Here is a 27,014-nt window from a genome sequence, read left to right as displayed (position 1 = left end):
TATATCAAAGCCAAACTACATATCACACAGAGTACAGAAAGACAACCAAGTACATTAGTATCCATAGAGCAAAGAAAAAACAGTACATGTACCATGCTAGCTTAGAGACTTGGCTATCTGGCTTGACAAATTTGGCTCTGGTGAACAACATTCCGTTAATACTTGGGACTCCTGTCCAAAGACCTCAGTAGTAACAACAGATTTCTGAGTAAATGGTGTAATTACATGGCACAACACATACACGTATGGAAAATGACACTATATCAAAGCCAAAATACATGTTACACAGAGTAGAAAAAGGCAACCAAGTACATAATTTAGTATCCGTAGAAAAAAGAAACTACATGTACTGTGCTAGTCTACAGACATGGCAATCATTGACAGTGTGACACACTGAATCTGATGAACGACACAGTAAATCACAGATAGCCAAGTCTTTGGGTTCTACCATAGTCCTCGCCAGACAGATATAGTAAAAATGAAATGGACGACTCCCCTTTAAAACAACATAAATTCTAGTGACAATACCACCTGTCTTGATTATTTGAAATTACATCATAGTTCAGACAAATTGTACTTTTACATACCTTACTAAAAGTTAGTAAAACCCTCAGGTAGTTTTTAACTCAGTCAAATATTCAATTACAGTCAGCCTGGGAGCACAACCATTTGACTGCATAAACCTACAATTACCAAGGACTGGCACTGTAACAGTCTCCTCAGCAGTGAAAGCAAACAAAATGTGGCTATTAAGCCGGGGATTGTAAATTTAACTTTTACCAACCTCCAACCTATTGTACTCTCTAAGCATACCATTCATTTCCTGTTACAATGAATATTTTATTTACAACTGTAAATAAAAGAAAGGTACACCTGAGTCTGGACCATTATTTTTAACAAAGTGCAGATTTTTATTGATTTTCTTTCGGCCCCTATTACTAACCATCCTGAATACTCTCTACCCACAATATTTATTTTTTCACTTGAAAATCTGTGATCAGTTCAAGATTGGTGAGACCCTATTAGACAATGCTGCATTCAGTGTCTCTTTGTTATACTGGTATTGTGAAATACAACAATACAGTATCTTTGTCTTTGTTATAGGATGTAGTGTGATTTGACAATATTGCAGTGTACAATGTTCAAACCGTGAACACTAGTGTCAGTAGGTTTACGACTTGTCTTATTCTCAGTATGCTTCAGTTGACAACTGCTACACGAAGACTTGTACAAAGGCAGACAAATTGGTTAGACCCATAATATATGTTTTCTGTTGAAAGTAAGTGGCAAGGACAAATCAATTACATAAATTAAAAATGTGCACAATGCTTTTCAGTAATTTTTTTTCTTACTTTTAGACATGAATACTGATGCACCAGTGTATTTGTGTTTTTACCCACAGACATTAGAATGTAAGAATGTAAGAATGACAGGCAACTACAATCTGTGAAGTGATGTTGATTGGTTGGCATACATTATCATATATATATTGGTTGGCATACATTATCATATATATATATTATTAATCCCATTCCCACAAACAAGATCAGTTGACCAATGTCCGACTTCCAGTTTAGCTGAAGTTAACACATACTTCATTTGCTTAGAGTTCATCCAAAGCACATCGCAGGAGTACTTGTGTGTGAAATGCTATTGTCTATGGTTTGTCAGTTTTGGGAATATACTGATTGAAAAGTGTTGACTTTTCTATGGAAGCAAGTATACTCCTACACTGTGCTATGGAAGAACTCTCAAGTAAGCCTCTCTGATTCAAATGAATGTAACAGTTTATGAATCACAGTTGTCCTGTCCATATCTGATCCAGATCCAATCTGAATTAAACTGATCCAGATCACTTTAATCCACATCCAATCCACTTTTTGTGTACACTGAAAAATTGAAAGATAGATTCAATTCAAATTACATTAACGTACCTGTCCACACATGTAGCAGCTTTGATTCGGATTACTTATTATGAAACTAATTCACTCCAGTACATGCCTGCATGTCCACACCAGGTCTAACTGATCGCCATCTGATTCAAATTACTTTGATCCAGATTGAAACCACCACCCAGAGTACGCTTTGATCCAGATCAGTTAATTCGAATTAGATATGAATTAACCACAAGTACATGTATGGACAGGTAAATCGAATTAGATCCAGATCGGATTTTGTAATATGGACAGGTTTAGTACCTCACTATAAGTTAAATAGAACACACTATGTAAATATAAATATTTTGTTTTAAATGAATAGAAGGCTAACAGTAGTAATTGCTTCAAACAAACCACAATTTATATAGTGTTCAATTATGCAATACAACTTGCACCACAAATAGTAAAAATACTAAATAAATAACGTAACTGCTACATGGTCAAATTGGATGTTTTTGTTTCAGGCTGATTTTTCATATAGTTGGATGATTTCCAATATGTTCAAAAACTGGATAAAAATGAAACCTTTAATGACTTGGTTTCTGTAACTCTATGTATTTATGCCATGATAAAATGGTTTTATAAATAAAAAATTGAAAAATAAATACCAAATCTTCAACCATATGGCCACTTTAAATGAATTGTTTGATAAAGAATATTCAAAAGAAACAAACAGCCTGTCATGCCTAAGTAAACACTGAACAAACATTTTTTTAAATGATTTTTTGGGGCAAGATTTGTAAATTGTTGATACCTGAGGGTCTACATTATCAATTGAACAGAACTGCAAAACTTGATAACACGTTCAAATATGGCCACTAGGTGGCGCTCAACCTGACCAGTGGAGTCTCTTGCCTGTCAACACGTGCTGACCAAGACATTGGCATGTCTGTCCTCCACATACATATCTATAGAGAAATTGAATGGACAGGCTATGATAAATCCAGAATATAGTACAACTGGCACCTGAATGCAGGTTTATACTTTCTCTCTCTTTATGCAATCACCGCCTGAATTTCAAAAGTTGTATTTATTTATTTGTTGATACTAAAGGAATACATAGTTCAACATGATTATGCACTAGATTTCATCTGAAGAAATCACACAACTTGACGTTTTCAGGTCTATAGCATCCTTCAAAAAGAAAACTTACAATTACATCACACAGTCCACAGTACAAGGTACTGTTAATTTGTATGAAATTGTGATGTGACTTTAATATAAAGATACCCATGCCTACCCCAATACTATCTTAGATTTCAAGTTGCAACAAAAATGATAACTTGTTATTATTCTGGTTTGCACAGAATGTACTAAACTCTTGCTTCTCCTGTATTTGGTGTTTGTTAGTATCAACATATTCAGTTTGATTTTGCTTCATATGGACACCCATAATAATACGTTAGTTTCAAAATTATTTTTCCCATCCACAATTGCAGCAAGAAATTTGACTTTGTATTATGAGTAAAATTAGCATGTGTACTTGCCCATCATGAATCAGCCAGAACACTGATTAATTTCAATATTTCTTGAGATTCAAGAAAATATTGGAAATAATAACAATTGCTTCATGTATTGATAATGATTTTAATAGGAAAGTATAGCTTTGTCAGCTTTCCAATCAGTTGACCCCTTCTGCGGCCTGCAAATAAGCCCAAACTGGAAGTCACGTAGTGGGGAAATACTTCAGCAGGCTCAACAGGTGTGTGATAGCGCCCTCAATGGCCATTTTCTTTTGTACATATCCTTTTGTCTTACAAATAAGCGAGATGATAATTATAATTGACCAACCATGTTTCTATATGGCTATATTAGACATCTGTCATTGGTATACACTGTAATACAACTCCAAGCTTCTTAGGCAGTAAAGAAAAATATCAAGAACAGAAATGGTAACAATGTAAAAAACACTGTAAGTAGAATGACTTGATCACTACATATTACATCTGTACCAGAGATTCCTTGCATCGGTACATGTGCATGTTAGTGGTATTTTCACTGCAATGCAATACCAAAAACATGCAAATGAAATGCAAAAGAGAATGTGGTCTTTCCCTACACACAAAATTTGTGTGATTGTGCTGTATGCTTTTTAAGGAAATTTGCCATTTCAGATAAACATATGTAATAATAACAGAACCCCATGCCATATGAGTTCCAGTGTGGGTACTATACTCAGGGGTATTTGCACTCTTGCTTGCAGTGTTTTCTGCTGTACTTTCACTTACTACGCTTGTGAAAGTACAGATGCAGAGAACACTGCAAGCAATCGTGCAAATACCCCGAGTACGCCACACTTGCACTCACATGTCATGGGGTTCTGTCATATTATTAAACCACCAAGGATGAGTTTCCGTGCAAATTTATTCTGATATCACTTTTTCAAAAATAAAATACTTGTTTTTGAAATGTTGCTCATTTTTATGATGTACACCTATAGTGATTGGGAAAAATATGGAACTAAGGAGTGGGCACAGAATAGTAACGATGAAAACAGAGTAACTTGACACTATATTCAATCACCTTGGAGGTGGAAACATAACAGGAAGACGATGAAGTCTTAGGGGTAGACAGTGTAGAAATGATGAAAACAGTATCTTCTAAAGAAAGCCTTACAGTTAACAGTCACCTTGGAGGTGTCAACATAACAAGATGGCAATAAAGTCTTAGGGGTAGACACAGTGTAGAAATGATGAAAACAGTATCTACTAAAGAAAGCCTTACAGTTAGCAGTCATCTTGAAGGTGACAACATAACAGGATGGTGATAAAGTCTTAGGGGTAGGCACAGTGTAGAAATGATGAAAACAGTATCTTCTAAAGAAAGCCTTACAGTTAGCAGTCATCTTGAAGGTGACAACATAACAGGATGGCGATAAAGTCTTAGGGGTAGGCACAGTGTAGAAATGATGAAAACAGTATCTTCTAAAGAAAGCCTTACAGTTAGCAGTCATCTTGAAGGTGACAACATAACAGGATGGCGATAAAGTCTTAGGGGTAGGCACAGTGTAGAAATGATGAAAACAGTATCTTCTAAAGAAAGCCTTACAGTTAGCAGTCATCTTGAAGGTGACAACATAACAGGATGGCGATAAAGTCTTAGGGGTAGACAGTGTAGAAATGATGAAAACAGTATCTTCTAAAGAAAGCCTTCCAGTTAACAGTCACCTTGGAGGTGTCAACATAACAAGATGGCAATAAAGTCTTAGGGGTAGACACGGTGTAGAAATGATGAAAACAGTATCTTCTAAAGAAAGCCTTACAGTTAGCAGTCATCTTGAAGGTGACAACATAACAGGATGGCGATAAAGTCTTAGGGGTAGGCACAGTGTAGAAATGATGAAAACAGTATCTTCTAAAGAAAGCCTTACAGTTAGCAGTCATCTTGAAGGTGACAACATAACAGGATGGCAATAAAGTCTTAGGGGTAGGCACAGTGTAGAAATGATGAAAACAGTATCTTCTAAAGAAAGCCTTACAGTTAGCAGTCATCTTGAAGGTGACAACATAACAGGATGGCGATAAAGTCTTAGGGGTAGACACAGTGTAGAAATGATGAAAACAGTATCTTCTAAAGAAAGCCTTACAGTTAGCAGTCATCTTGAAGGTGACAACATAACAGGATGGCGATAAAGTCTTAGGGGTAGACACAGTGTAGAAATGATGAAAACAGTATCTACCAGAAAGCCTTACAGTTAGCAGTCACGTTGGAGGTGGCAACATAACAGGATGGTGATAAAGTCTTAGGGGTAGGCACAGTGTAGAAATGATGAAAACAGTATCTACTATAGAAAACCTTACAGTTAGCAGTCACGTTGGAGGTGGCAACATAACAGGATGGTGATAAAGTCTTAGGGGTAGACACAGTGTAGAAATGATGAAAACAGTATCTACCAGAAAGCCTTACAGTTAGCAGTCACGTTGGAGGTGACAACATAACAAGATGGCGATAAAGTCTTAGGGGTAGGCACAGTGTAGAAATGATGAAAACAGTATCTACTAAAGAAAGCATTACAGTTAACAGTCACCTTGGAGGTGGGTATATAGCAGCGCTTTTTAATTTATGTAAGTCTACAAATAGACAGTCATATAAACATCAGAGTTCTATCGTTGTGTGGCCTCTTCTTTTGACATCCAATCTCATTTCCTCTCAAGGGATAAAGTGATTCTATTTAACATTCTATATCACTGTTACAAAACACTAATTTTCAAAAGAATTTTGTGATCTCTCTTAATGCTGGAGTTAGTTTAGTGAAATAAAACGGTCTATATTATGTGCAAAATTCTAATCTGCGGCATTCAACTTAGATATAGATAACGATGCTACATTTACATACAAATTAAACAGAGGAAACATGAAATGTAATCCTTCTCAAATAGGAAATATTGTAACATTGTTACAAAACACTGATTTTCAAAGAATTTTTAATATTTTCTGCTGGATTTAATTTGTTGAATGAAAAGTCTACATGTGCAAAATTTTAGTTTACTGTAATCCACTTTGTGTCCAGAAGAAAACAATGATGCCTTTACATTAAATTAAACAAAGGAAACATGAAATTTAACCCAAAAGCAACATTAATACTAATCAGAGCAATAATACCTTGTTTGTATGCAAATGAGGATAATTAACCCAAACATGGACGTACCATCAATCAAAATTTTCACATTGCGAATTTAATTAATATAAGAGTACATTGCTTTACTAGGATTTTGAAGAGAGACTTGGAGAAATTAAGTAATTACTTTCAGAGTTGACTATATTTTATTCATTTTCCTACACCAGAAATGGGTAATGATGACGACTTGTTACACTAAATAATGTAGTAGTTTCACTTTGTTTAAGAAATGATTATTTCAATAGAAAGCTGAGATTTATTTCGGAGAAATGGCAGTTCCCTTTGTCCCTTGTATCACCTGTTATCCAATCAAACACCTACCAGAACATGTGCTTTAAAGGCAAAACAGGGGTATATAAAAGGCCCTCTAACTTTGTAGGGGGTTATTGTCAAACTTGAATATGTACAGGGAACACTGCAGCAATTCCTCTATGACAATCCATGACAGCAATGAGCAGCTGGTGATTTAAAAAAAAAATGAATTTGGTATGTGTGAATGTGTGAATGTCTTGGGAATGCATATTTTGTTATAGAAAATTGACATTTATACATGGTATATACAATTTTGGACAAAACATGATTGGACTGGGGTTTGTTCGTTACTCATATTTAAAAGCCGTTACTATTAATTACTCGTAATTATTCAAGATTTGGATGTTGAGGAGCTAACGACAAACATAAGGGTGGCCAGCTTCACCTTTAATCAATATAAGGTAATAACAAATCTTGCATGTTTTAAAATGTTCTGGGATATTGACAAAGTCTTGTACAATTACTGTACACGTCAACCACAATTGAAAACTCGTGTCAACTTACAAACTTTAGACTATAAATAAAACAAAAAGTTGATCCAAGTGTCAAAATAATTGAAAACACAAATCTCAATCTTAGGATTATTACGAAAACAAATCCTTGCGTGGTTGATCTAAATGCCAATTCCATGCCTTGTGGTTTATATTTCACTTGATTCATTGCTTAAGGTAAATTTTACAAAGTACTGAATCATAACTAACCTTAGGTCTAATAAAAAAAAATTGTGTAGTTCTGATTACCCTCAATTTTAGAATAGGTGGGGTAGGTATATTTTTTATTTTATTTTACTATATATTTTTTTTTCTTATTGAGTATCTACTTCAGGTTTTCCATTGTTTTCCAAATGGTCTCTGTGTTGTTTATTTCTTCCTATCAGATGTACAGCCATTACAGATTGGAAGAACAGTTTTACATTGTCTTTTTAAGTTGATGTCAGTTTGTACATCCACTATTTCTTGTGAGACTTCACAATTTTTGCAATTTTATTATTTTTTCTTGAATATGTAAAAAAAAGTTTAGGGTGAGCAGTGAAAAGCTAGGTGGGGTTGGGTGATCAGAACCAAACAATTATTTTTTTAGGCCTTATACTACAGCTTCTGGTATGAACTTTTAACCCCCATTCCTACAGTAAATGTTTTTCTGTAATCTGAAGCTCTTTTCCTTAACTTTAACAAGAAAATTGAATTAAATGTATAAAGAGGCTCTCTTAGGATTTCTGTATCACCTGGTTAAGACTGCACACTATATATATGCATTATCATGATTAAGTCTTAGGGTCAAAATGCTGAAACCAGCTGAACATCACCAGATTCTATTACGAAAACATTTCCTTAATATGACTCCTTTAGCAGTAACTCTCTTAGGACTACAAGCACTGTCAGGTTAAGATTGCATACTACATATCTGCATTGCCATCACGAAGTCTTCCAGTTAAAAAGGCTGGCACCCGGGCAGCTGAACATCACTAGTGAGATTCTATTACCAAAACATTTCCTTTAATATGTCCTCTTGTCAGTAATGCAATTTATCTATCAACATAGAATTAAAAGATGATAGAATCCTCATCAACATCTTGCGATCTCTGACAGAAAATTCCATCAGCGGTTAACTGACTTTTTAATGTAAATATGTCATGTCTTTCAGCCCTAATTGGTCTTCTCTCTGGGTACAGGCTGATAGGCGTGTTACAACACATCATATCTTACAGGCTATGTGTATGTTAGTTAATATCTTGAAGTCATGGAAGATGGGATATACAGGAAAACAGTTGAGTAATGTAAACCCCATGGGAAGTATATCTGAGATGTGCCCATATGACTTGAAGTAATGAAAGGAAAAATAAGGACATCAAGCTATAAAACTCACACAATGCAGATTGTGACAGTAATTTGTATGACATGTGGTGTACGTGTTAACATTATGAAAGAAAATTTACAGATTCAGTTTCACTGACAACTTTATACTATTCACATATCATTCCCTGATATTTTTCATCATTCAGCCAAGGAAAACATGAGCGACCTAAGGGGCCTTGTCACTACACACTAGTTTGATGTGTACAGAAAGTGAAAAGTTCAATAGCCTACAGGCTTGGTTATATGGTCTGACAACAGTGTTTGTTGGGGAAATATATGTGACCTATTAAAGGGGCCTTGTCACTACAAGTCTAGATACTAGTACTAGTTTGATGTGTGCAGATAGTGGAAAGTTCCTTACCCTATAGACTTGGTCAAGGCTTGACAATATCGTTTGCCAAGGGGAAATATGAGTGACCTAAGAGGCCTTGTCACTACAAGTCTATATACACTAGTTTGATGAGTACAGATAGTGGAAAGTTCTTTAGCCCACAAGCTTGGTTATCCATCTTGACAATATTGTTTGCCAGGACTGAAAAGCAAGGATGCTGTGAAAGACAGCCAAGTCTCTAGGGAAAATTCCTATCCCATAGCATTATACATTTATGCTTGTACAGTTATGACTTGCTGACAGGCAAATTGATACCACACATGATTTATTGTGTGTTCAGAGTGAGAATGGATTTCCGTGACAGGTGAACGTTTAATGTCATCCATCATTATTTTACGTACTCCATCTCACACTCTTTAATAGAGACATAACAATCACTGTGATATGCTACAGGTGAATGTTTTATGTCATCCATCATTATTTTGCTCTGTGTCAGATTCTTGAATAGAGATATAGTAATCAAAGTATCACGTTAATCATAATAATGTCACTGCTTGTACTTAAAACATGTCTACACTATTTTAACAGCAAAGCTAGCACGAACCTGAGGCTCCCTCCCCCATATCAATAATCTGAACAAAAACAACATAAGCCTTTTGAAATCACCTATCACAGTATAAAAACACCAAGTACCTAAATCATCTACACAATAGATCAGAACAGACAAAACATACACAAAAACAATCTCATGTCTGCAATGAAACAATGTTATAGATATTGTACAGGACAATCTGATCACCGATGCCTTGTGAAAGCTGCTGAGCTGCAATGGGAATGTTTCTTGAAATTGTTGTGTTAGGTATAAAGATTTATTTGTAATGTTGTTCTCCATGAGATGTATTGATTGACTGACCAGTGGGTAAACACATAGCAGTTACATAGTATGGTGTCATATATCCCATCAAATTGATTTGTGGGTCCGCACCTAAAAATCCGTGCTCCCGCTGAATCACAATTTCAACTTATTACTGTACTACTTATAAATAATATAGATATCTAATTTACAATGCATTTTGTCTAATCATTCGGATTTTAAAAATTTCCATTTTTGTCAGATCAAAAAAATAATACAGCTAGTACATGTAGGTTGAATGTTTAACTCTTTTGCAAAATATTTTCACTAATTACTTTATTAGTCCTAAGATTTTGACAAGATTTAAAAAATTACCATCCCCTGAGGTCATATGAATGAATTTATAATAATAATTAAATCTCAATTGTGCTGGATCAGGTTAAATTCTTTGAAAGTTTTCGACAGACGGTGTTGGTTGACATTTTGATTGACATTCCAAGTACATGTAACCGCAGTGTAACCGTGTTACATAGTATATGAAATCCCAACTTTCTTTCCAAATTGATTTAATTTTGTAGCTGACAAGCAAAAAAGTCTTGCAGTGTTGAAGTGTTTCACTCACAATAAATAGTTGGTTATTTGGCTCGAAAACACTGTTCACCAGAACAGAAAAGCTCAATGATTATTTGACAACTAATACAAAATTAATGACTGCAAAATAATGAGTGAAGCTTGCTGGCTCTTAAAACGTAAAGATTCATGTATATTTGTATTGCAAAACAAACAACGATGGCAAACATTTTAAGTATTTACAAAGTAATGAGTAAAGTAGCACAAAAATCATACAAACACAATACATACATATTTCATCTTCCTCTCCGGCTACCAAATCAATGATTACTAGTATTATATCTGAAGCTATTCAAGCAGGGTCTGCACAAATACATTACCTCATCAATTCATTTCATCAATATACTAAATCTTTTCAATCTATCACGGTACATAATAGTAAGATATACATTTGCTTTTGTTCCACAAAATCAATGAGTTGAGTACATTCATAGAATGCCAATTGAGAGAGAGAAGTATTTATTTTATTGATGCAGGCTTAGAGTGAGAATGGAAAACTGGGTACTAGACATCAGAAGCTTGGCTGGGGTGAAACATGAAAGGCTGAAATTATGACTCAAAGGTTGATGCATGGTACAGTCAGTACAAAAAAAATACAACTGTTCTAGAAAATAAATTGAACGACATGAAACAATCGAAGAAGAGTAAATAAATCATGCAATTTTATGCGGGGGGGGGGGGGGTTATATATTCAGCGTAGAGCATTTGAGTAACTTGTTGAATATGAAGTCATGGATTCTGTGCAAGCAGAAAACTGAAAAGCATCTTTGGAAAGCAGTAAGACACCGTTAGATTTGGAGAGGGTTTGAATGAGATATATTCATTACAGAAACTAACAAAAAAAAATTTAAGTAGACCAGTCCACTAATCCATCACCTAATTATTGTATTTGTTTCTTTAATTCTAGTATTGTAATTTGTCTTCAGTTTTACGCCAAGTAAACACTACCTTTGGTTATACTCAGATCACGCCATTGAAATGCAGTTGAACAAATAGAAAACAACCATGGTAAAGGACACCCTTGACATAGAGGATTGCCATGGTAATGTCTATTGAGAGGCTAACAAATAGATTCATTGAATTTAATCCGTCACTCAATTGTTGTATTTGTTTCTTTAATTCTAGCATTGTAATTAGTTTTTTAGTTTCACACCAACTAAATCCTATCATTAGCTACAGCCAAATGATGCCATTGAAATAAATACAGTTGAAATAAAATAGACCAGTAAAGAACACCCTTGACTTACGAAATAAGTAATCATGTCTATTGTTTCATTGTGGGTTTTTTTTTGGTACACCACTACATAACAATGGGACAGTAAGGGATGATCACACAATCTCACACAAGCTCAGTAAGTGAACTGTGTTTGTTTAAGGGGAAGGGGGAGGGGGGTCTGGCATCAATGTGATAGCTGAATTTCATTTTCGGACTTCTAACCAAATTTCGATGGAAAACTTTCACTCTTTCAATGAGAGCAGCTTTTGTGTTTACTACTATTACACTGAGAAGATGTTCAATGATAAGTTGATAAAAAATTTACTTCTAATGTGAGATGTGGTGCAGGGTTTCTGGTAGTATCTTAATGTGTTTACAATCATGTTTTAAAATTACATCAAGCATGATGGTGTAGCCGTTACAGTTTTCACCATAGTTTACATTATATATAAATGTTCAAATAAATTATGTTGAAAATGTTCTGCTCATTGTGCAATAAATAAACACAATCAGTCACTTTTGAATTACAGAAATTTGACAGCAAACTTTTTGAATTAATAAATTTTTTTAAGTGTGAGCAATTCATGGTGGCAGTCAAACTGACATTACAATGCTACCAGTATCATGTAGACATCTCAAGTTGACCTTTGACCTGACAAGAGATCGATACAGTGTGATTGCAAAAGGCCAAAGAAGATGGGTCTCAGAATTAATGAATTATTAAATGAATGAATGACTGTCAGTGATATACTTTAGAGTTCTAAAATTAATTACATTCTTATATATTTGTTATTGACTTATAAAGGAGTCATTACAAGTGTTCTACATACAAAAAAGAAAAGAAAAAAAAGCTTCACATATGTGACATAGTTCTACCTATGAAATGTCTGGTCTATGTTCATGGAATGATCTCATTTAGAACCGACACTAAATGTGTAGGTTCAAAATCTAGGTAAATTTTACCTAGATTTAGATTACACATCTAAGTAAATTTTCCAATATTTTCATCCAAATTTATTTGGGGACTTTGGGAACAGAACAGTTTCATTTCCAAAATTTTAAAATTCATGGATTTCAAATGACACAAAATGTAAAACTTGTACTTGCAGTACTACAGTTTTCATGGTTTTATTTTACAAGATTTAAACCATCTGTTGATTGTCTAACAAAACTATCAGACTTCATCATCGCATGTTTCACTGTTAAGATATTTATGTAGATTTTTATTGTACACTAAACAAGCAAGAAATAAATGTGAAATAAATTTCATTCATTCATTCTTTCATTCATTCATTCATTCATTCATTCATTCATTCATTCATTCATTCATTCAAGACTTATTTTTCTCATGAAAGAAAAAAAATGTTATCAAAATCTGTTCTGGTATGTTTGGATGTAAAACTACATTTTTCTTTTAGTTTACTCATAGATGTGCAATGGAACAAGAGAGCTGTTGCTGCTATGCATTGTGTACATGGGAGTGGAGGGTAGGGATGGGAGTACATGCTACTCAGGCGATCATGTTGTCATCTGAGCATAACCTGGTTTTACCAGTGAAATCCTACTCTATCATTGGTGACATGTAACCTTTGTTCTTTCAAGTAATTCTTAATTAAACAGGTTTTTTCACAATGAAAATGTCATTTAAAGTGTAATACAAAAGAAGCTTAAACAGATCAACATAAATGATGTTGTACTACGCAATGCATCTTGGAACCATTATGATGGCATAAAATTGACCATATCCAACTATTTGCTATCAATATATTGTACATTTGACTTACAATATATAACAATGTAGTACCTACAACTAATATTTTCATAGTTATCTGTACTGACTTCCAGGAGAAAAGAAAACACTACTCTGAGTTTTCTATAAGTATAAATAGCATGTGATATCACATTGCATTCATTTTCATTTTGTAAAGGATTTGTCCTTGTGAGAGGCTTTTTAGTCTAGGATTTGAAGTGTATTAAGTTGATTTTTCTACGTCAGTTCATATAATGTGTTCGTATATAATTCAATAACCTATTAAACAATTATTATATAGAAAACAGCAGCAAGATGAAAATTTTTTTTGAAATGCTTAGTGACCAGATAAAAAAAAAAGTTTTGTATGTAACTCAATAATCTATTTCATCCCTTATAGATGAACAGTGAGCAGATAAAAACTATTTTTAAAACAATCAGTTTTGCATATAACTTAATAATCTATTTATCATCACTAGGTTGGTATACAACTCAATAATCCATCTTGACAGTGATTGCTATTAGAAATCACTTCATTACTCCTGTAATAAATCTCTTCATATAACTGACATAAAGTAATTACTTTGAATTCATTGTAATTCTCTGTATGCCTAATAATTCATAATTCTATCAAATATTGAGATTACATATTTCACGAGTTATTGAATTAATGACCCCATGACTGTATTAAGGTCTTAATATTCTCATTCTCTGCTATATGAAATAAACTCATCTGTATATTGGACTGGTATCCGATTAGGAAATGGTCAAATCAATTGCCATGGCAACAATGTATAGACACTCATAGATTCAAAACAGTCATTTATCTACATAGGCCTCACCTGACAGATGTGTTAGCAAAGCACTTTTGTACAAATTGCGATAAGGGTGACTCCGATTCCTTCTCCTGATTTAAAGGAACCACCGAACCTACAATTATGAGTTTTGGAATCTTTAATATCAAAACAATATATAAAAGTCAACGGCCTCTATGGTCGTATCAGACAAAACCACAGTGTTACTGATGGTAAGACTACCAATGCCAAATCTTGGGGGTAGTTTTTGGCTGCAATTTGTGAGTTTTAATAAATCCAATCGTTCATAGTATCCTTCTGACTTTAATGATAATTTCTAAGGAATACAGTCTGTTTAAAGTAAAGTTACAAATCGAAAGCATTACCAATATATTCATTTACACCTGTTTTTTCCTGATCCCCTTTTTTATAACTAACTAACCAATCCATCACTTTAGAGGTGTTATGGTGAGAAATAGTCACCAAAATATGTATTATGATGACAAATTCAAAAGTATAGTATAAGATCAGACTGTTTATAATATGTAAATCACTTTTAGGCGATATTTATATCACATACACATCCAATCTGTGACCTTCTGGTCACTATCAAGTTGACTGTTTACTAACTGTCTGAAAACATATACAATCACAAAATATAATACATAAGAACAGACAAAGAAAAATCTGCCAGAAATGATTGCATCTGCTTTATTCAAATACAGAACCTTAGCTTTATATCTATCGGATAAAAAAGGTTTCTTTTATTAACGTTTATTTCCTTCGTAAAGTGTCATTTGTTTTTTATTTGGTCATTTCGAGTCAAAGAGGTGATCAACTCAGAACAATCACATCAAAACCTAATCACAAAGTTACCTGCAAATGAAATATAAATAAAATCTAGACAATGCCTATATCAGACTTATCAACTTGAGCTTATATCAAAATATCTTTGTTTTTAGATATCTTGAACATTGTGCTATCACAAAATAGTACATGTCCATACCGGCATAGTCTGGTCACAAGATACGAGCACTGGTTTATTCAAACACCAACTAGATTTACATCAAAATGACCAATCCTAATATATTACAGAACATTGCATTACTACAAAATAGTAACATTTAATGGCAGCTGGTTTATTTTATATTGAACAACATATACAATTTTTACAACAAAATAATTTTGAAAGATACTTCATTCAATCAAGTAATAAAAGAAAATTTCTTAGAAAGATTAATCAAACTCAGAAACATAAATTAATAGCATGACTTTACAGTACACTCACTATATTCACCATAGGGAGAAATACAGAATGGTATTTAAAATCTAAGCTATTCGCTTTTATGTTTAAAGTAAGACTACATCTTTCAAAATATTAAATTTTATTTATTAAGAAATGCCTAGGTGTAAAATAATCTACTGAGGAATATTCACCTTCTGGGTATAAATTTTACCAACTTTTTTTTAATATACATTGTAACTATCAATTTGGTTGCCTACAACCTACTATATGGATTTTTTTTCTGAAACTTTATTTCTATTATTATTTCAGTCACAGCAAAATTTAAAGAAGAGATATTAGCAAAAAATAAATACAGTAAATTATGAATGAAATAAATGCAGCTTTTAACCCATTAGTATGTTTACATCCATATTAAATATCCACTTAAGTATTAAAATAAAAGGAAGTAACACCTTTGATATTTGTATTGGAACCTTGTGAGTGCTATTAAATTCAGATTGATTCATTTGAACTACCATTTGAAGCACCACTTGAAGTTCAAAGGTCACAGCTGGAAACCTGCAATCTTGCACTTTACTCTTTAGATACAAATTGATCCCCCACATGATTATTGGCATAACAGAACTCATTTGTAACTAAATCATACTATTTATAGAATAAACAAATCACAGTTCCAGAACTTTAGAATGTGTGTGTGTTCATAGATGTTGTGTTATATAAGTAGGGCTTACAGCTATATACCAATACAGGTGCGCTTCACAAACTTGACTAATTTGCAAGGATTAAGAGTTGTGAGTGTCCCTGAGGGGAGTTTTCCTGTTTGTTTTGTACTATTTATTCTACAGGTCAATCTCATTCTAGGGTTCTTTGCCACCTTTTTTAGTATCTGTACTACATACTGTGCCCCTATTATAGTATAGATTGTGGTCTTTTGAACTGTATTGATACCAGGCACCATTATGTAAGAATACAGTAATCCATTGCAATCTGGGTGGAAAGCTGTACTCAAAGATTTAAAAATATCCACTCAGACCCACATTCTATAGTGTCTCGATCCACTTAGACAGCCCACCTCCATGGACTGCCTAACATGACTTCAATATCAACTAAAGACAGGGTACTGTTTCCAACTTGCTTTACATATCATATTGTATATATTTCTCCTTGAAATCATCTTTCTGCATTGAAATCTGATGGAAATACCACCTTCCCCTTTTTGCTGTTTTTCATTATGCAAATACTAGTGTGCTCTCTAAAAGATAGAGAATATTTTGTTGTTGGTATGTAGTATTATTATATGTATGTAGTAAGATATAGATGAACATTAAAGTTTGTGCATCACAAGAAACTGTAGGCTAAGCCTAGAAACTAGGCGATTGGGGATGAGATGAGATGGGGGAAATTATAATTCAATATTACCAATTGCCTGGTTTCTAAGCTAAAGAAACTACTGAGCGTCACTGGTATATCAAGTTAGATAAATGGTACATCTCAATTTGCAATTAATACTTCATTTGATTTGTCCATCATAGTAATATGAGAGATTCTTGACATACATCGTTGAGAGAGAGAGAGAGAGAGAGAGAGAGAGAGAGAGAGAGAGAGAGAGAGAGAGAGAGAGAGAGAGAGAGAGAGAGAGAGAGAGAGAGAGAGAGAGGAGGAGGGAGAGGGAAGGAGGGAGGGAGGGAGAGAGAGAGAGAGAGAGAGAGAGAGAGAGAGAGAGAGAGAGAGAGAGAGAGAGAGAGAGAGAGAGAGAGAGAGAGAGAGAGAGAGAGAGAGAGAGAGAGAGAGAGAGAGAGATACTTGGAATTTGTAGTATTATTCTCATATGTAGTTTCCCCAATAAAACAGAAAAGATACTACATACAAGCAATTCTTATTACCTAATATAGAATTTCACCACCCAGGCAAGTCATAAAAATAACGATCATTCGATTCTTGGTCAATACTATGATGACTTCAGCTCCATGCACACACACACACTCAAGTTTTGAACCTCTAGCATTAGGTAAAATGGTATTGCAAGTACCAACAATTATCTAGCCTACCTGTCGTCTTAAAGGACTAATACTACTACACTACTTCAGCTCTCCTAACTGCCATTTTGATTTTTTATGCATTTTCGTTCGTCCTTCAAAGTCGAAAAATCTAAATGGTAGTTATGATGGCTGAAGTAGTGTAGTAGTATTAGTCCTTTAAGAGTACAGGTAGGCTAACAATTATCCCATGCCAGTTGTGAAAGATTGTGAGTATATCCTTGATTTAGTCATTCTGTCTACGTCTTTAAATCATATCATTCCATTCATTCCTAGTTTTTACAATCTAGATTGACTTCAGTTCCTTTGTTTCTGCTATTTTGATGACAGTCATCAATACACTTTCTACACCCAATTTAGTTTCATTTCCTTTCCTTGCTTCTAAAGATTGAACAATACAACACACCATATACACACATGGTTTGACATAAAAAGTAGACTGTAAATTTTACGAGGCTAGTCACCGGAATAAAATGACAACATTGCTTCCTAAGTACAAAATGGAAACTTAATCTAGGTCTACACAATTGCAATGACATAAACATTTCTGATTTTTATTCCAACTTACAGTTGTACCAATTTTGTCCTGTTGCTAGAGTAACACCGTATCAGTATATTATTATTATTATTATTCATTTATTAGTCCTTAAAGGATAGTAGTTTACAACACACAACTTTACAGAATAAATAAAAACAATATACACAAAACCCCTGAAATGGGTGAGTAAAAACAAAGACGAGCTACACAAAAACATAAATACAACTAGTATCTGATGGCTGACGGGACAAAACTCTTTCTGTATCAAACTTTGGAGCATTTTCAACCAGATGGGAGAATATCAAAATATGCATTAAGTGGTCCCTGGATGTTTATCGTCAACAGTAATCACACGTACCTTGCACAGTACTGCAAGATCAGTAAAGTCGGAGAGAGCAAAAGTAGGCAGGCCCACAGTTTTAGCAACCGTATACGTGTTGTACATGCCAGAAATATGACCAAGGAAATGAATATGTTGATTGCACACAACTTTCAGAATACAAAAACATTGCTTTTTTAAAGTCACTGAATGGAGTTTGTGAAGTTTGTGAAGTCTGTGAAGTTTCTGAATGAATGAATGAATGAATGAATGAATGAATGAATGAATGAATGAATGAATGAATGAATGAATGAATGAAAATGGACATAGAGATCACATGGACAAACAAATGAATTAATTAATTAATGACAGTAGTGATGACTGAAAGAGTGTAGTCTTAGAGTAAAAGTTTTTCAAGGCTTTTACAATTCTGGCATGTTGAGAAGACTACACTAGAGTAGCTAACTCTCAAGACTGAGCTTCAAGACTAAACAATCATTTACTATTGATATAACTCCAAAGTTTTCAAACTTTGCAGGGTACTTTGTATTTTCTCCACTGGCTCAAAGTTAATAAGCCACCTGTAGGAGTAGTTATGGTTTTCTTTACTAGGTGTATTTATCATCCTCTCACAAATAATGAGAATTCTTTTACTGTTATCATTTCATTAAAAAAAAGAATCTAGGGGTAAATTATGTTAAAATCTGTCAAAAAATGAAGCGCTGTTAAAATCTATATTTGTTACACCAAGCTTGAAAATGGATTCCTTGGTTATATAATTTCACTGTCTTGACTTGCTTAAGAAATATATGTATTTCGTAACCTATTCCTTATGGCTGGAAGATGCAGGGCCCAACATAGCGACTGTCATATCCATAATACTTGTTGACAATGACTGTGAAAACCCTTGGTGAATATGTTCTTGAATCAACTCACATTCTGGCAAAGCTACTAAAGCAGACACTGTTTTTAATCCAAACATAGTGCATTCAGTTTAACGGCCATTGTCAAAATAGGATTATAAATTTATTTGGCAAAGCTGTAGAAAAAGTTGGTTGTGAAAAAAGAATGGTCCTATGTAATAATGGCTTCACTGATATGGCAACACTATACGGAAGAATGTGGGACTAAACCTCGTAAAAGACCCTTTTAACCTAAAGACCACGTACATTTAAGCCAAGAACACTGAAATCAAAACCGGGTCATTTTCAAGGGTGGGTGCACTTTACACCTCATTACTTTCAAATGTTCAAGAAGTATTTGTTTAAAAAAGCCTTCAGCTACAAACATTTTAAACTAAGGGCTATGTCTTTTTCAAGTCTGTCAGAGTATGTGACCAGATGTATGTTTACATAGATATCTGTATTATCTGCTCACAATCACATATCTTATTTTAAGTTGTTGGACTACTCAATATTGTGAATTTTTCATTTTTATTTTGTTGATCTGTGCTGTCAGATATCTTAATATTGACAAGTTTAACACTGTAACAGTGATTTATTTACTATTCACATAACTAAATTTCTAACTGAAATGATTATTTGAGATGAAAATTTCCATGCACCTTCACATGAAATGGTGAATCAAAGATTTTCCAATTTAAATTTGAATTTTCAATGTCACCATGAGGTATTATATTTGTGAATGGACTCAATAAACAGACTATTTCTCAACTAAAAACAAAATTGATACATTATGCATTTAAAAAAGAAATTGTGTGTAATAATGTAAAATACAAAGTGATATGATACTTTTTCAAGCAGCACTTGTTAACGGGATTTTCAATCCATATTCTGACAACAGTGGGGCTGAATGGGGTTTTTGTTCAATAATTAATAGAGCTTTGGTTTCATTATTCGTCAGAGCACAATTATCACGGCAGGTGCCTGTAATCTTGCAGTTTGAGAAACTTGAAATTCTTGTGGCTAATATACTGTGAAGATAACGTTTATACCAAGTATCACTATTAACAGTCTAAGTGTAGCCGAGAGATTTGGCTATGGGCTCGACAATATTGTTGCAATTTTCCGCTGAACGTTATCAAGCAAAATAGCCCAGTCTTCAGGCTAGTCTTGGAGGGAAACACATTATGAGTCCATGGTCAAAGACTAGAGCAATAACCTTGCAATAATAGTGCGTAAGTGTATCTTGGCATACTTTCAAGATACACAAGTACACATAAATAGCCCTCACTACCTTGTACTTGAACAAAGACTCCAACCAGGCCACTAAAAGGTAATCACATCAAGTGTGCCTGACAGTAAACTACCACTTTCCCTAAGCTTTAAATTGGCATTGATTTGCCGCAGGCCTCTTTATAGCATAGTCCAAGACACACTGCCGAGAGCATCACGATCGAACGTCATGCTCTGGGTTAGCGAGAATGTAAATTGAAAAATGTGGCAGTGCAGTATTTTAAGAGGATAAAGCAAGCCTCTGGTTGTGAATCGATAGCATCTGATGTTGGCATCTTTAATCAGTCTTCTAGATCTGTTTTCAAGACAACCTGGACCCTGTACACTATAGTGAGAGTGCAGATTCTACCCTTTTAACAAACGCAACAGAGTAGGTATTGATAATCTGAAGATCTACCATTAAGACATGGAGAGTGATAAAGCTTCCTGGGATGTGAGAGTCAATATAATCACAATGATTTGTACTGACTACTTTCCAAAACACACGTACACCACTATAAATAAGCCCTTTAATGACAAACAAATTTTTGTTGTTGTGGGTCAAAATGCTTTAAATACTTCGTTGGCTTGTGAGTCACCGCATAATAAAGGATAAAGGGACACCAGATTTTGGGGGCATCACAAGTGACTGCTGTACGTCAGTGACACATCATATTGGCTTAATTAAAAGACCACACTAACCACAGTTACTGATTTGGGAAATGTCCCATACTCAAAAAAAGTTAAAACAAAATAACAAAGAAGTCTTATATTTTTATGTAATTTAATCTAGCCAGATAATCATAACATTGCCAGATAATTACAACAATATCAAATTTGTGAATTAGAAATATCTTATGTATCTTTGTAAATATACTTCCTACTAAATTTTGTAAATATCATTCAGAAACAATTAATGATACTATAATCTTTAGGCTATGGATAAAATGACTCAAGAAATCACGAACATGTTTTACAACACTTATACTGGAGGGTAATACATTGCTCATGATTCCAAGAATCAAGCAGTGAAATATAGTTACTTTGGAATGGTAAAATTGGAAACGAATGCAGTGCACCATTTTAGTCTGTCTACTATGAACCTTGATCACTCAATGATTTAATTATTCAGCATTGCAAATGTCTCACCGAAACTGGTGGAATAATATGTCCTTAAATTTATGGCATTTGATACCTCTGGTCCTTGTTTATAGTGAGTCTCCTCTGTTTGATGAAGGTATGAGCTTCCTTTACTTTATGTTTTACAACCAGTACACTTACACTGAAGCCTTTATACTGCATGCAGCGCTAGCTCAAGCGTACCTAAAGTTACTAGCTGGAATTTCTGACATTTACTGACTGTAAATTCTACCAAATATTCGGCAAAACAGTACTCAAGTTATGAGAAATAGTATTTAACATGCAAAAGTAATATGTTTAGGGTAGAACAACAAAAGCAAGCGACTATTTTAAAATACCTTACATTTTCCCAAAGGTTAATCATGGTATGAAAGTTCAGCAGTCTGCATGTCTCCATTACCGTAGTTTATTTCACGACAAATTAACTTCATATATACAACTTTATAGAGTACAAAACAGTTGTCAAAGTAATCCATTTTGATTGACTTCAACAGCCTTGAATTGTATATTTGTTATTGTGCTTGTAATCATCTAGACTGACAGTACTACTTTATTCTCTTGGCTGCAAGTTTACATTCTTTATCTATAGACTTTTTTTTGTTTTCTTTTAAACCTCACATTTTGTTCCTTTTGTGAGGGAAATGTATCACGATTACAAATCTTAGTGAAAAGCATTTTCAAAGTCCAGTTCCAGTTCATATTAGGGTTAAAATTTGGTTGAGAAAAACAGTCGTCTGGCAATATATAGGGAAAAGTCAGTCATGACAAAGGAATGATCCCATGTAATCCTTATATTACTCTCCTGATAAGATAGAGAACCTGGGATTGAATTCCTGGTGTTTTTAAGCATGGATATGGAAATATCCTGAAATCTTGAACTATACAAAATACCATGTAATTAATTTTTTTATTTATTGGACAAAATTAAGACAAAAATCCTCTTCATTTCATTGGGTTTTCGAATCAAAACATTTCACAATCTATACTGGTATATATGAAGCAATGTAAATTTTACAAAAGTTCTTCTCTCCTCTATGTAACTAGATTTCTTGAATCATAGCAAAAAAACCACTGATCATCAATATTTCCCTTCCCTAAGTTACGGCTAATATGGCAATTAGCACCACTGTAATACAATATCTAATATACATATGCTAAAAACATCACATTGTAGTATGCCTTAGTGTAAGACCAGTACATTCATCACACTTAAATTCTGAACCTTTTAATCTTTCAGTGAACACCTGTTAGCAATACAAACATCATATCAAAAACGCTGATCATTATGTTGGACACAAAATTAGCAGTAGTCCAGGACACAAATTAGCAGTAGTCCAGGACACAGACTACTAAACATTGTATCTAGACTACCATATTAGCAGTAGTCCAGAACACATATACTACTAAACATTAGCAGCAGTAGTTATGTATGTGTATATACATATATATAATATATATATATTTATATACACATACATATATATATATATATATATATATATATATATATATATATATATATATATATATATATATATATATATATATATATATATATATATATATATATATATATATATATATATTTATAATCTGATATAATATGCTTGAAGTCAGTATACCCACACTAATTAGATAATGGTGTTAGATATAAACATTCTGACATAGAAGAGATGCATAGAGCCCAGCAAAGGAATATTGATTTTGTTTTTCAAAGGAAGATCACCTTTACACAATACCCACTTTAAAGTCATTAGTTTTTAATAAGTGTCGCCAATTCTTTAGGCATACTGAAGTGCCCACAAAACAGTCTCTGTGTAAGTGTTCAATTGATTTTGTCAACTCACATTGAAATTTGAATACTACATATTCAGAAAACATGGGAATGGAAAACAGTGTTTTTGTCAATAGTAATCACACTGCTGTTTAGTTGTTCTTGGTAATATGGAAATTACCTTGCACCTGTGTTGATGGTGTTCAGAGTCGCAAATTGGTCTACCCACAAAAACATTCTCCTATTTTAATTCCGGACTTAACAGTTTGTTGACAAAAATCGTATTTACCGTTCTATAGCAATTACCCAATATTTTAGTCTGACTCTCCTTATCACATCCCATTGTACAAGACAATAAAAATAACTGTCACTAATGTGCTAATTAATTCAATGAGACGGGTACCTACATTAGAAAACGAGAGACTAAATATAACGGTACCCAGTTGACAAAAGGTGTGCTCGTAATGGGGGCGGTACCGGTGCGAGGACAGCTACTGGTAGAATACATATAAAACATGGTTGAGAAATGATCGATAGACAAGCGGCTACTGTTCCTGTTCCGTTACAACACTCTAATTGATGCTGGAGGTTAATGTGTACCCCCCTTTTACGCAAATTCGACACAGTTCTGCAAACCTTCAGGCTTCACTTCACTTACTGTCTACACAATGAAAGGGCGGGGAACTAAAAAACATACACACACCGCATTTATTTACGGGAGAGGGTCGTTAGTTTTTTGTTTTTCCGTTTAACTTTATATGCACTTTTTTCTACTTACCCCCTTCGATAATTTGGTAGATGCTTCGTTTTCTTGTAGGGTCTTCTTTCACCAACTTCTTCAAATTGAATTTATCAATTAAAATTGGTAATAAGTCTCCAACTGTGGTGTTATTAGTTATACGAATTGCTTTCGTGGCAAGTTTCTGTCCATCGCTATTTTCGAAGTAAAATCTTACCGCGCCTTCATAATCCACACCCTGAAAAAAGAGCAAATTCGCCACTTACTTACTTCTCAAAATCTGGCAAAAGTCATCAAATTGGTATCTAAAATAGCTGACATTTTGAACAAAAGATGCCAATATTGATTGAGTTGTAATACGAAACTTATTCTGTTTACAATACTACTGTTAATCTACGTTTACGTGTGTACACATACCTTTCCCAATGTTATCTTGAAAGTGTCCATGTGTATACGTCTGTTGAAACTGAAAATTTTCTCCGCCAGAATATCTCGCTGCGAGGATTCTTCTAACTCTTCAGAAGAATCTTCGGATTGCTCCTCCTGAGCTTGTAGATGTAAAGTTCGAAGGTGCGCTAAGACTCGGGGATCAGTCAGCATGTTGATGCTAGATCGCTTTCTTTCGAACAGCCCTTCCAGTTCACCCTTGCCGTTCACAAGTTCGTCTATCAGTTCTTCTTTCGTCGTCATATTGATGAAGTTCCAACTATTAAAGCTCCAAATTTTAGACAAGTTTCGGCCCTGGTCGCATTTAATGTAGCTCGATGTCCATGTTTCGGGTGTACTACATAACTGCGCTGAAATCAGACGCGTGAATCGCGGCGCTTGACACAGCTCACTACCAGCTCACTACATTGTCAGACTGCAACACCGTGACCGTTTACAAGCCCAGTGTTTCCGTAATTCAATTATGATCAAGCGCGCCACCACGGACGAGAATCGTAGAGCACTTGAAGAAGTAACACAATACGCGGGATAAAGAAACCTCTCAAATAACACTCTTTGAAAAGGTTATTTCAGACGTAATTAACGTGGCTTTTTAGTGAGTTGCAGTAGGGGCGTGCATGTTACATGATTGAAAGCACTTTCATGTTTAGCCTGTGGAGAGTCTATGGTCAATGATCAATGTGACTTTTCATATTGAACATAACACATTACATTGTTATAGTATGTTATATTATGAATACGACGAAAAATGTTCCTCCCGAAAGATTTGGCATATAACTCTAGCTTGTAACTTTCATGGCTTCAAACTGTTCGCATGTTATCTTTTGATGAAAAAATTCGCCAAAAAAGCTTTTAGCATAACTCTGATTTTGACATTTATATATTATTAAAAAAAATATTCTCTAAATGCATGGAAGTTATTTTTTCATACAGACAACTCTCTGATTGTAGTCACTTGTTGCAAGGATAAACAATTTGACATTTTGGAGAATGTTGAATTTTGGGTGAGTTGTTACTGTGTTTTTTGTTTTGTAAATAATCAATTTTGCCACTGTGATAGAATAATGCCACCTAAGCAAGTTTTTTGTAAATCACAGAATTCTGCTTCCTAGGTGAGCCTTAAAAATCACCCATGATAGAATTCAGCTAAACAGAATGAAGAAAAGATGAAGATGGTGTTCACTTACCAAGTAAAAATCTTTCACTTCAGACTGCACTAATTTGGAGTAGCTGAGGTCAGCTAAAATTTGTCAAAATAAACAATTTTGCATTTAACAAGACAACTTTTGTGAGTGGTAATAACAGCAAAATCCCCCATTTGTATATTGTAACATTGTTACTGTAATTTCATATCATAAACTGAAGAAATATGGAACTTTTATTAGGAAAGATGAGTATACTGTTCTATGACAGTGATCCTTCCTGTTACACAAAGTAAGCCAGTTTAATTTGTCATTATTATACTGCCCAAATGTCCTTTCGTAATTTTCACATCATACACACTGTGTACCAGTGCAGTGCATAGGGGCATGTAATATTTCTTAGATTGTTGTTTTCCTGGTCTACAGACTAAATATAACAACATTTTGACTATATATTCCTACCTGTAAGGAAAAACATTTTTCTCGTTACAAAAGCATTTTTTGCCCCCAGTGATAGTGTATGACTTTATTTGGCACCTATTCTTCATGCAGGTATGTTTTTTTTGGAGCAAATGTGCATGTTTTGTTCATATTTGAAAGGTTAAACAAAAGAAGATGTCCGCCCTTTTGTGTTCTTTCTACTAGTAGTATAGAGATTGATACATTTGTAGCAGCAGGATTCATGCGAGAATTTCTTTAAGAAAACGGCAATCTGAGCAATAATACGTAACCCTGTGGTGCAGTGTATGGGGAAAATTAACAAAAGTTGGTTTTATTACCATACTTTGGACATGTGGGGGCGGGCTTGACGTACACGAGTTAGCCTAGCAATACCACCAAATGCAATCTTGTCTGTGATGCAATGAAGTATTTTCCCCGTATGAATATTTTGGGTCAGTGTATCGAATCAGCCTCCTCTGATGATCTACCCTACCAAGGAAAGCCCCAGTAACTTTTCTCATTCTATTCTTTAAAAATAATCAACACAGTCACTTGTAAAACATCCCGCAAGAAAAATGTATTTAGAATTTGTGAATACATGAAGAAGAGGAAGAATATGTTCGTTTACCTTGTAAGTTACAGTAGTTATATGCTAAGTGAAGGTACTAGGTTCGGTTGTGTGTTTTTTTAAAGTTTAAATTTCCCGCTACCAAACTTTCTG

The 27,014-nt window shown here is 34.2% G+C and overlaps 1 protein-coding gene across 1 annotated transcript in view; it reads right to left on the bottom strand.

Annotated features, from left to right (window-relative positions):
- Positions 1-24,953, bottom strand: part of LOC144435330 (ras-associating and dilute domain-containing protein-like) — a 53,107-nt gene extending 28,154 nt beyond the window's left edge. Inside the window, exons 1-2 of the mRNA XM_078123926.1 lie at positions 24,681-24,953; positions 24,303-24,501 (exon numbers count right to left, since the gene is read on the bottom strand). Of these exons, the coding sequence (XP_077980052.1) occupies positions 24,303-24,501; positions 24,681-24,953 (472 nt within the window). The remainder of the gene's footprint in view (positions 1-24,302; positions 24,502-24,680) is intronic.
- Between the last annotated feature and the right edge of the window lie 2,061 nt (positions 24,954-27,014).

This window comes from Glandiceps talaboti, chromosome 5 (genome assembly GCF_964340395.1).
Source record: "Glandiceps talaboti chromosome 5, keGlaTala1.1, whole genome shotgun sequence".
Lineage (NCBI taxonomy): Eukaryota > Metazoa > Hemichordata > Enteropneusta > Spengelidae > Glandiceps > Glandiceps talaboti.
Note: the sequence above shows the minus strand (reverse complement) of the source record. Positions and strands in the feature narration are given on the sequence as shown.